The sequence below is a fragment of the Cladophialophora immunda genome, assembly GCF_000835495.1.
Source record: "Cladophialophora immunda strain CBS 83496 unplaced genomic scaffold supercont1.7, whole genome shotgun sequence".
Lineage (NCBI taxonomy): Eukaryota > Fungi > Ascomycota > Eurotiomycetes > Chaetothyriales > Herpotrichiellaceae > Cladophialophora > Cladophialophora immunda.
Window position 1 is genome coordinate 3,579,809 of NW_015622547.1, and position 11,893 is coordinate 3,591,701.

Consider the following 11,893-nt stretch of genomic DNA (forward strand, 5'->3'; position numbering starts at 1 on the left):
GACCGGACACCTATCAAGGGCGGACTCGACTTGGGGCTGGATACCATTTTGCTGGCCCGGAGTGAGAGTCCGAGCGGCACTGATGTGAAGAAAAATAGAAGAAGAAGAAAAGACAAGACTTCATGTCCAGCTGACAGCGATGGTGAGTAGCAAAGGTCTTCAACCAGTCATGGCTTTGAAGGTCGACGACTCTCTGTTCTCAACTGTCTCGTTAGCTCCATCGGATCCAGTATTTGCTCTCACCTCGGCTTTCAATGCGGATCCGTGTCCCAGCAAGGTCAATCTGGGGTCTGGTGTGTATCGAGACAACGACGCCAACCCATGGATTCTCCCCGTGGTCAAGAAGGTGTGTGTGTGGAATTGTTCAGGCGTCAATCCACGTCTCCTTCGCCCCATCAGCATTCAGCATGGGGGTCTAATACATGGCACAGGCTAAAACCAAGCTGAACGAGGACCCTACGGTTGACCATGAATACCTTCCCATCGTCGGCCATGCCAGATTCATCGAGCTCGCGCAAGAATTGCTGTTTGGCACCACGATGTTGGATGTTTGCTCCCGCATTGCATCGATACAGTGCATTTCCGGCACCGGTGCAAATCATCTGGGAGCAAGATTTCTGGCAGATGCTCTCCGGCCCCGTACGATATGGATCTCTGATCCTACGTGGAACAACCACCATTTGATCTGGTCCTTGGTTGCCACGGATAGAGACATTGGCAAAGAGCGTCTTCAACTACAAGTTTACCCTTACTATGATGAGCCTTCGAGATCTTTCAACTTCGACGGCATGATGGATACACTCAGCAAGAACGCTGGGCCTGGCGACGTCATCATTTTGCATGCTTGTGCACACAATCCGACCGGCCTGGATCCGTCTCCGGAGCAGTGGGAAGCGATTGCGGATCTTTGCGAGAGGAAGAAGCTCTTTCCCTTCTTTGACAGTGCATAGTAGGCCGATTTCCACTCGACATTCCCCCCTTCCTTCCCAAAACCACTTCCTATCCCACCATGTCTCACGAAATGATACAGTCAGGGCTTTGCCACGGGGTCCCTGGACGCAGACGCCTGGCCCGTCCGGCATTTCCTCTCCCGCGGAGGCATGGAATTCTGCGTGGCGCAGTCCTTTGCCAAAAACATGGGTCTTTACGGCGAGCGGGTCGGCGCCTTTCACCTCGTCACGTCGACCGTCTCTTCCGCCGCTCACGCACGCTCGCAACTGGCACGGCTGCAGCGTGGCGAGATTTCCACTCCCCCTGTCTACGGCGCTCGTATCGCCGCGACGGTGCTCGGCGATGCCACGCTCTTCAACCAGTGGACGGCCGATCTCCAGACCATGAGCGGCCGCATCAAGAGTATGCGACACGCCCTCTACGAGGAGCTGCGCAGGCTACAGACCCCTGGGAACTGGGACCATGTCGTGAAGCAAGTGGGCATGTTCTCCTACACGGGCTTGACGGCCACCCAGGCAAAAATACTTCGGGACGAACACAGCATTTACCTCCTCGACTCGGGACGAATCTCCGTCGCCGGCCGTGAGTTTGCTTGCAACATTCTCCCCTTTCTTCTTGTCTAGTATCCGCCACTGACCACTTGCTGCATAGTCAACACGAGCAACGTATCCTACGTCGCAAATGCCATTGATGCCGTTGTGCGGAAGCAACAATAACTCAGGAAAACACGGGACAAGTAGAGGATATATATAAGAGGCTGCCTGAGTATCTTTCCGCGCTTCGATCGTACATCGTCGGTAAACAAGCGGAGCACCACCGGTCCTCGAACCTTCAAAGCGTCAATTTGACGGCATTGAAGCAGCAGCCATTATTTGTCTTCTTTCCTTCCTCTAAAAATCTATCGGACTATTGCCAGACCTCTATAATGATTCCAAGGCAATGCCACACACATACCGTAGCCATGTCTAGATCATCACCATCTCAGCTGCAGATGGACACCTCCCTCTGCGGCTTCGTCCACAGCCCTTCCCATCAAAACAGTCGTATCCGATCCTTGATCGTGAACTCTGTGTCCATTTCCGGCTCCGGCACCTTGTGTGGGGAGACGCCGAACCCGCCGCCGCCGGGGGTCATGACGACGATGCGATCGCCCACGCCCATCTGAACGCTGGCCTTGCCGCCCAGGTTGATGGTCCTGCACGCCGCGGGATGATCCCCCTCGCGGCGGATCCAGAGGTTCAGGCCGCGCTGGCCGTCGTCGCCGCCCGCCATGCCGTAGGGCGGGATCACGCGCCGCTCGGACAGGATGCTCACCTGCAGCGCGCGGCGCATCTCGATGTCGCGCACGCACCCATCGCCGCCGCGGTGGCGGCCCTGGCCCCCGCTGCCCCGGCGGATGGAGAACTCGCGCAGCAGGACCGGGTAGCGCTTCTCCAGCGTCTCCGGGTCCGTCATGCGCGTGTTGGTGATGTGCGTGTGCACGCCGTGCTGGCCGTCCCAGTCGGCCCCGGCGCCCGACCCGCCCGCGATCGTCTCGTAGTACCCGAACCCAGGGACCGTGTGGCCGCGGCCGTCGACGCCGCCGTAGCCAAAGGTCAGGTTGTTGCACGTGCCCTGGCTGGCGCCGGCGACGCGGAAGGCCTTGAAGATGACGTCGACGATCCGCTGCGACGTCTCCACGTTCGAGCCGACCGTCGCGGCGGCCAGGCTGGGCTGCAGGATCGAGTTCGGCGGGCACACGACCTCGATCGGCGTCAAGCAGCCCTGGTTCAGCGGGATGTCGGCTGAGACCATCGTCCGCAGGCAATACATGATCCCGCTGAACATGATCGCCGGCGGCGCGTTCAGGTTGTTCAAGGCCTCCGGCCCCGTGCCGGTGAAGTCGAATGTGGCCGATCCGTCGTCCGGGTTGATGACAATGTTTAGGGAAAGGGCGGTGCCGTCGTCGAGGTAGTCGACCGCCCGTAAAGGCCGGCCGTGAAATCTCCGGCTGAAGGCCTTGAGGAGGGCGCGGATCGTACTCTCGGCGTTCTTCTGAATCCCCGCCATGTAGAATTGAACCACCGGCCAAGTGTACTCGCGGATGAGACCCTGGATGAGGTGGATGCCTCGCTGGTTGGCGGCAATGCCCGCCTTGAGATCCGCAATGTTGTCTTTGAGGGTCCGTGTCCCCGAGCAGCCGGGATAGCTACTCGGGATGTCGACCAGGTGGTGGATCAGGCCCGCTTCGTCAAAGACCCCTTCGTTGACCATCTTAAACGACTCGATGGCCACTCCCTCTTGCCAGAGTTCGGTGGAATTTGGCGGCATCGAGCCGGCGGCTATCCCGCCAATGTCTGCATGGTGGCCCCGATTTGCCACGAAAAAGAGGATTTCAGTCGGCGCCTCTTCGTCGTCGAAGACCGGTGTGATGACCGTCAAGTCGGGTAGATGGGTGCCGCCTGCGCATGGATGGTTGGCCAGCAGGACATCCCCTGGCTTGAGTTCACCTTTGGCATACTTTTCGGCTTGGTACCGGATCGCGTAGCTCATCGAGCCCAGGTGGCCTGGAATGTGCGGTGCGTTGGCGATCAGCCTCCCTTGAGCGTCGAAGACGGCGCAGCTATAATCGAGCCGCTCTTTGATATTGGTGGAAATCGAGGTCTTCCGAAGCGTCTCGCCCATCTGGACATCAGGTTAGCCGTCACGTCAGGATACTATTCGCGTGGCGTTACCTGTTCAGCGACGCTCATGAACCGGTGGCCAAAGACAGACAGCCTTATAGGGTCGATTTCTTTGGTGCTGATCTCCTCTGCCTTCATATCCAGCAGCTCAATCACAACATGCTCTGGAAGAATGCTCGCTTCACTGTCGGGGTCAATGACGATGGTCTGAGTTTCATCCACGACCATGGCAGGACCCCGGAGCCGGGTCCCTTTGGCGACATTGCCAAGGTGATAAATCCCGGCGTCCAGCCATCCTTGCTTCTCGAAGTATACTTTTCGAACATCCTGAGGCTTTGGCTGGCTCCCTGGCATTCTGCCATTTTGCTTCAACTGTGCGAATGGATACGAGGCGGGCATCTCAACACTTTTCCCGATTCCGCGCACTCGGATATCGTCGATCAGGATTTCCCTGGGTTGATCGAACCCGAATTCGCGTCGGTGCTGCTCGACAAACGCAGCGCCGAAATCTTCTGATCCGGGACTTGATTTGATCATTAAGGACGTGTCACTTCCTTTGTAGCGCATGTTGAGAAAAGTTTCACACACGATTCTTTCCACGGGGAATCCTTGTGCCAGAAGCTGTCCTATCGCCCGCTGCTTCAGGAGATCGAAGCGCTCGTGGATTCTAGCGGTCGACCCATGAGAGTAGACGACCGATTCAGGTTCTTGAATGTCGACAACGACATCTGCGAGAGCCATGCCATATGCAGAGAGAATACTGGAATACCGGTGGATGACGACGCGTTTGATCCCCAGATCCCGTGCCATTGCTGTGGCGTGTTGACCGCCGGCCCCGCCGAAACATACGAGATTGTGAGCAGACGTTTCAAACCCACGGCCTTCGCTGAGGGAACGGATGGGCCGGGTCATTGCAGCATTCGCAACTAGCAGAAATCCCATCGCAACCTGTTCGGGAGTGAGCATGTCGTCTTGCCGCCGGTCAGAATTGATATCATTGGTGAGCTCGCGAAATTTCGTCTCGACGGCCGACCTGTCCAAGGAGCGCGCAAAGTAGTCTGGTAAGATGCGGCCGAGGAGGAAATTCGCATCGGTGATGGTCAGGGGCCCTCCATGCCCATAGCACGCAGGGCCGGGATAGGCCCCTGCTGATTCGGGACCGACCACGAAGAGACCGTTGTGGTAAAATAGTCGACTTCCACCGCCCGCCGCGACTAGAATGCCATTAGAATGCCAAACCCCATGAGGACTAAAAAGGGGTTTTCAGTGAAGGGGAAATACCAGTCTGAACGTTCAATTGAGGACTCTGTATTGTAACTTGAGCCACTGTTGTTTCGAACACATGCTCCAGCGTTCCACTGAACCGAGACACATCGGTACTCGTGCCCCCCATATCGAAGCCGAGTATTGGGACTCCTTGTTCGTGGTCGTAGCATGTTTTGGCACAACCAATGGCGCCTCCTGCAGGTCCGGAAAGAATGGCACGAAGCCCCGTAAATGTGGTGATGGGCGTCAATCCCCCGTCGGATTGACACAACAGGAACTTGTTTGCATTCTCGTCCATGAGATGTCCCTTGAACGACTTGCGGAAGCTGTCCAGGTACCGCATAATCACGGGAGACAGATAGGCATCTGCGGTGGCCGATTGAGCCCGGGGCACTATCTTGATCATCTGCTGCAGTTCCGACGAGACAGAGACGCGGAAGCCAATCTGGCGAGCGACCCTCGCGATGGCAGCCTCATGGTTGGGATAAGTGTAAGAGTGCAAAAGGGCCAGGGCGATGTCGCGGTAGCCTTCCTCCCATAAGCTGAGCAAGTCCTTTGTGATTGCCTCAATATTTGGCACCTTGAGAATCCGGATCGCCTCCCCCGTCAATCCCTCGACCAGCTGCGGGTCGGACTGGACGTCAATGGGCTTGCGCTCAGGATCCTCGGCGAATCCTTCCACCGTGACTCGCTCGTCGATCTCGACTACTTTTTCGTACAGGACGTCGAGTTTGTTGACCGACAGGTCGAAGAGATGGGGGCGAGCCTGGTTGCCGATCACCAACAAGTCATGAAAGCCTTTGGTGATCAGAAGCGCGACGCGTTCACCTTTTCTTTCTAGCAAAGCACTATGCAAGACCGTCAGAATACTGGCCGATAAGCGAAGGGAGTGTGCACAGCATCACACTTTGTAGCAACCGTCGTCCCCATCCTGATAGATTCAACTCCTGCCAAGTCAAGCAGGGCCCCCTTGGGAATCTCTTTTCCCTCTGCAATGCCCAGGATCTGGCGAATACCTTCCGTAGGGGCATCGTTGTACTCGTTTGGTGCACTCGATAGGATCTTGAGTATCACATCGTCCTTTCGTCCCGGAATTCGTGCCCAGCTTGAAGGTTCACACGAGATCAGCGGATGTCATTTGGATAGTGGAAGGGAAGTTTTGGTCTTACAAATCGCAAAATGTTCCTCCCCGGTCAATGGCGATGCGAATCCCCGGCTGCACCGGATTTGCTATCGCGATAGATCCCATCGTGTAGGGATTGTCAGTCAGTGACAGCCACACAGAGATAAAGGCATCGACTCAGAATTGTAGGATGTAGCCCCTTCGCCAAGAGCTACTTTGGAGGGGATTATATCAAGGCTTGTCTCCATACCGTCTATAGAATAGAGAGTCATTTAGATTTCCGCGTGATTTATTGAGTCGAATGGAATTATGGAATCAGTGGTTGGAATTCGGTGCAGGCGAGCTTATGCCGAAACCATCTATCTATACACGTTAGACCAAGCTAAGATAAACAAGGTTTTCTCTATCGCCGGTGTACAGGACTCGTTACACCGATACTATCTCAAGCCCGCCAACCGATATCGGCAAGGTGACCTATATTCCGATCTTTTTAACCTTGTAGTAAATATTTAGGTTGGTAAAGGGGCAACGACCCGTAGCCGAGGAACACCACAGAGAGGCCATTACCAGAAATGCGACTACGATCTGATATAATGTCTATCATTCAGGTCTATCCCGCCTGTGGAGGATAAAAAGGGGATCCATCTCCTTCCCGTTTCCTGCTCTCGAAACTGTCATAGCACAAACCCGACCTCAACCCCATCGATACAAAAGAAAACAGACTTTTGGTCGAGAACCATTTGTCGACATGGCTGAGAAGACAGCGGTCGAATTGCCGAAAGACATGGGCACGGTGGACAGTGCTGCCGTTGATGAGAGGGCGAGCGGCGACCCTGCAGGGACGGCCACCTTCTACATTGACCCTGTCAAAGAAAGAAAAGTCATGTGGAAGTTTGATGTGAGAGTCCCTCAATCAACTCTCTGACCTTGAGGCCCGATTTGGATCTAATCGAGGAACAGTTTTATGCCATTGGGCTTCTGGGCCTTTTCTATATGGCGGCGAATCTCGACCGGTATGTGCGAGGCATTCAGCCCAGAACCAGAAAGAATTGGCAAGGCTTCTTTGGGATGCATATGGTTACTGACACCTCTATTCTCCCAAAAGAAGCAATATCGGAAACGCCAAGGTGGCTGGCATGGATGTCGACATCGGCCTGGTCGGAAACCAGTTCGGGACGGCGACAACGCTTCTCTACGCAACCTACGTCCCCTTCGAGACTCCAGTGGCGGTGCTCTTGAAGATTGTCGGTCCCAAGCCGCTTCTCTCCGTCTGCGCATTTTCATGGGGCATCTGCTGTCTCGGGATGGGCTTCATCCACAACTACAAGGCTCTGTACGCCTGTCGGCTTCTCATAGGCGCCTTCGAGGCGGGCCTGATCCCTTGCATCAGTAAGACATCTTTGGCTCACCAGCTGAACCCGGTCTTTCTTGAACTTACCATGTACGCTTGCACAGATGTCTACCTGGGCCTCGTCTACAAAAAGGAAGAGCGCGCAAAGCGGTCCGCCGTCATATTTGCTTTTTCAGCCTGTTCCAGCGCCTTTGGCGGTATCCTGGCCTATGGTCTCTGCCAGATCTCCGGCCCTGGGAGCTTTGAGGGCTGGCGCTGGCTCTTCATCGTGGAAGGCGTGATGACCATCTTGCTCGTGCCACTCTTCTACTTCGTCTTCCCCGTCTCGCCGCTCGAGGCTTGGTTCTTGACCCCAGAAGAGAAGCGGATCATGCGAGCTCGATACGACAGCGACCCTCACTGGGGAATCGACGAAAAATTCAGCTGGGTGGAAATCTTCAAGATCTTCAAAGATCCCAAATGGTATTGTTTGTGAGTCACTCAACTTGTTCTTTTGCTTTCTGTGTGTCTTTTTTGGCCCAGACCCGCTGACTGAAGTATTTGCAAAGCTGGATCTATCAATTCTCCGTCAACATCTCGCTGTACTCATTCACCACCTTTCTCCCCACCATCGTGAGCGGATTGGGATACAAAAACGTCAAGGCCAACCTGATGACTGTGCCCATCTATTTCTGGGGCATGATATGGTGTCTGTTCATCGCCTGGGCTTCTGACAGATCCGGTCTCCGAGGCCCTTTCATAGCAGGACATCTTCTGGTCTTGGTCGTCGGCTACTCAATCCTGGTGTCGGTCGAGTCTCTCGGCGTTCGATATTTTGGGTGTTTCGGTACGTTGTTTCTTTTTCTGTCCTTCGTTCTCATCCTTTTGACAAACTAACTCGGTTGTCTGCTCAAAGTTGTCGCCACAGCCATTTATGCTAATACTGGTACGTCTCTTATGTGGCTCAATGATAATGTGTCACGGCATTTCAAAAGAGCCACCATGCTAGGCGCCACAACCACTCTCGCCAACACAGCCGGGGTGGCCGTGGGTCAGATCTTCACCTCCGGCACCGCACCTCGGTACCTGCGAGGCATGTATGTCGCGATGGGTCTGGCAGGGGTGGCCTTCCTCGCCATAGTGAGCATGATGATCGGAATCAAGATTGTGAACCGTCAGCGCGCCGAGAAGTTGCGGCTGGCGGAAGAAAACGGTACACCAATAGCGCCTCAGCCAGAGCTAGGGGACTCAGATCTTCATTTCGTGTATAAATGGTAGCTTACCTGTGAATTTGGGAGGGGGCTCAGGAAATCTTCCTCGGAAGACTAAAAGAGGGATGGAGAGAGGTTCAGTCTTCCAACGCCCATGGAGAGGAAATGGGTGGCTCTAATTACACACTTTCTGTGTGTGTGTGTGTCGCCGGTGAAAAGCAGACGCCATTAAACAGAGGACAAAGACGAGTCCATCCTGCCTCGCCTGATCTTCAATTTACCTTCTTGACCCTGAGAGCTCATATCGTACTAGAGGCGCTCTTAGCTGCAACATCAATGTCTCAAAGCTTGTTGACGCTGGCCGGCGTTGGTGAACAACGCCTTGCTGACGCCGTTCTTCGAGGGTGCTACTCATCTACTCCTACGAAACTACATGCTTGAACAAGGTGAAGGGAAGAAAAAGAAAACGAGAGTGTTTGGATACGAGATGTATTGCGGCCGTGCCGCCTCTTAAATTATGGCGGCTGCCGTCTCGTTGTCGCCGCAGTCGCCGTTACCGTTGCCGTTGCCGTTGCCGTTGTCGCCGCCAGGCCCCCGGCCTACATTTCCGCTTCTCCTATATTGACGCCACCATCGTCGTCGTCGCTGTCGTCGTCGCCGCCGTTGCCACCATTGCCGCTACCGTTGCTGTTGCTGTCGCTGAGGTTGCCGCCGTTGCTACCGCCGAGGTTGCCGCTGTTGTTGCCGCTGTTGTTACTACTGGGGTCAGCCCCCAGGGTGCCGCCATTGCCGCCAACGTTGCCGACGTTGCTGCTGCTGCCACCGCAGCTGCCACCATAGCCTGTAAGTTGTCGCCGTTGTCGCCGTTGTCGCCGTTGCCGTTGTTGCCGTTGCCGCCGTCGCCGTTGTCGCCGCTTACTGCCGTCGCCCGTCGCTGCTCCTCGCGCTCAATGGCGCGGTCGTACTCCCCTGAAGTATATTAGTGGCAAGTCCGTGTCCTGGGATGGGGTCAGGCGTACGCAGCTCGGCCAATTGCTGCTCGGCCTCCTAGAGAACCATCAGTCAACAAGTGCTTCGGGTCAGGTATGGAATACACTTACCTCCACCTCCCGCCGCAAGGCCCCAAGACGGACGAGGAGGTTCTAAGCCACTAGGGTTAGTTATAGTACATTACCACGCAGAGTGACTTACTGCCTGCCGGCGCAGGCGGTTGATCTTGCCGGCATCACCGCCGCCGGGGCCACTCTTCCCGATCCCACCGGCGGGGTGACGCCTGCTGCCACCACCCCACCGGCCACCGTTGCCGCCACGTCTGCCGCCACCGTTGCTGCCGCCGCTGCCACCGCAGCCACCGAATCGACCTCCACGGCCGAAGCCGCCACCGAAGCCGCCACCGAAGCCACCATGGCCGCCTGCCGCCGCGAACATCTGGTCGACAATGAGTATAAGCTTGAAAGGCGGCCACCAAATGGAGAAGGCGCAAGGACGAAGATAGGAAAGGTGGGCAACAACAATAAAGACATACGTTGGATAGATTACTGCAAGCTCATGTTAGCAAAGCTCCACGTCACCAAGTCACAACACTTACTCTTTCTTTTTGTTTTAAAGAACGGTGAGCCTTTCCACGAAAACCAGTGTCAGCATTGCCGAGACACGGAAGGAAAGCACTGCAACTTACGGGGAGGGCAAACTAGATACACAATTAGCATTAACCACAAATGAATGGATGGAGATGGACTCACAATTCTCGTACAGTCTGTTTACAACATTTGAAAACAGTTAGCACAGACCAAACCTTCCCAGCGAACCATGAAACAAACGGCGAGGATGCAGAAATAAGGCGAAAAGTTATACTCACCAGATCTTGGACAGAGGAGATTGAGGAAAGAAGAAAGGAAGGAAGAAGAGAGAAATTGAGATAGATACCCTACACACGCCAAGACCACTGTCGTGCCTTTCCAAAGTGCTGGAATCACACTTGCCTGATTGCCAATTGGGAGTGCCGTGGTCATCAATTCAAGGCGTAACCGCGTTATGCCATGGCCATTGCAGCCGGTGCCCTCGTGGCAGGCGCCATGACGGGTGCGATGAGAAGTGAGTGCATCACTAGCCATTGACAGTCTCACCCACTTGGTGCTTGATTCAAACTCCATCACATTCAGCTCTCAAGATTTGGCTGATGGCATGGTGCCTCCCAATCGCGCGTCGTCACAAACCAAGGCCATCAAGTGAAATTGAGCCAGCATCCATCCAGGCTCACTTCAGTTCATCTTGAGGCAGCACGAGGCCGACGGGTGCCCCGACAGGTGGCCCGGCAGCAATTCCCCCTTCCATGTCGCGAGAGAATGAGTTTTCACCGGATTGAGACTGAAACATCACTTGAGATCGGTAGCAGTTCAGCTCCTTCCGTTCCTCCGCACGTGGAACTGACAGAACCTCCCTCCAGTTAGATACCCACCGAGGCCGCGGTATTGTGGACGTCACTCTGATACCAACCAGCCAACCAACGACTTTCAGGTATGCATGCATTCAGACATCCCACGGGTCGTGGCTCAGAGAAGTCGAGGGGGGAACATGCCGGATTCTACAAAGTCGCCGGGCGATGTCAGGTTAACATACGCAGTGTGGAAATTACATCGCGGGTTTGCTAGCGCAGCCCGGAAATCAACAGCCGAAGATCTAGCGCTCCAGTCATTGCAGAGTCTACCTCTCGATACAAGCCGACAAGCTGGAACGTTCGTTGAGGACGTAAAGATAGGAAGAGAAGGGCTTTGATCACATACAACAACCTATGGCAGAATGAAAATCAATCCGAACATGCGCGGCTGGAGTCTTTCCCGATCATCCATCCTTGACAAGAACCCAAGAACGACCTTCCCTACCATACTCTCTTCTCTCCTCGAATACGTTCTATTACGTCTACTCATATATGTGGCCATCTCAGTCATAAGACAAGCATTGTTCGTTGTTCGAGGTTTAGCCATGGACGGCTCCGCAGTCGGTTTTGGTATTTCGAGAAAACGACTTTTACAGCCAGTGATAGATGTGGGGATGAGCGGGACTGAAACAAGAAGTCGAGAATCTGTGCAGCGGTGCGCCATCAGCGACGTCTATCAATCCAGATAGTTTTGACAGGATATGTGCAGCACATGACCGCATCAGAGCTTATGCTGTTTGGTCGTCTCAAATTAACGTTGTGCTACAGGAACACAGACCACATGCACCTCGAACAAGCCGCTCTCCGCACTGGAAAGGCGTTCTCAGCGTATACCAACCATGTCCTTGAGAGGCGTTGTCATTGATCAACTCCGGCATCCGAATGTCGGAGATCGATAGGTGAGCGCTCCAG

The 11,893-nt window shown here is 54.8% G+C and overlaps 2 protein-coding genes across 2 annotated transcripts; both read right to left on the reverse strand.

Moving 5' to 3' along the window:
• Window positions 1-1,983: 1,983 nt before the first annotated feature.
• On the reverse strand, window positions 1,984-6,129 carry PV07_11934 (uncharacterized protein; the record flags this gene model as incomplete). Its single annotated transcript, XM_016399412.1, has 5 exons — window positions 1,984-3,615; window positions 3,666-4,828; window positions 4,896-5,728; window positions 5,788-5,985; window positions 6,050-6,129. The coding sequence occupies 5 exons, from the start codon at window positions 6,127-6,129 to the stop codon at window positions 1,984-1,986; spliced, it is 3,906 nt and encodes a 1,301-aa protein (XP_016243974.1).
• Window positions 6,130-9,143: 3,014 nt separating this feature from the next.
• PV07_11935 (uncharacterized protein) lies at window positions 9,144-10,878 on the reverse strand (the record flags this gene model as incomplete). The annotated part of the gene is made up of 9 exons (XM_016399413.1): window positions 9,144-9,300; window positions 9,351-9,513; window positions 9,564-9,591; window positions 9,645-9,686; window positions 9,736-10,082; window positions 10,133-10,162; window positions 10,223-10,234; window positions 10,287-10,300; window positions 10,805-10,878. 9 exons carry the CDS (start codon window positions 10,876-10,878, stop codon window positions 9,144-9,146), a joined length of 867 nt encoding a protein of 288 aa, XP_016243975.1.
• Between the last annotated feature and the right edge of the window lie 1,015 nt (window positions 10,879-11,893).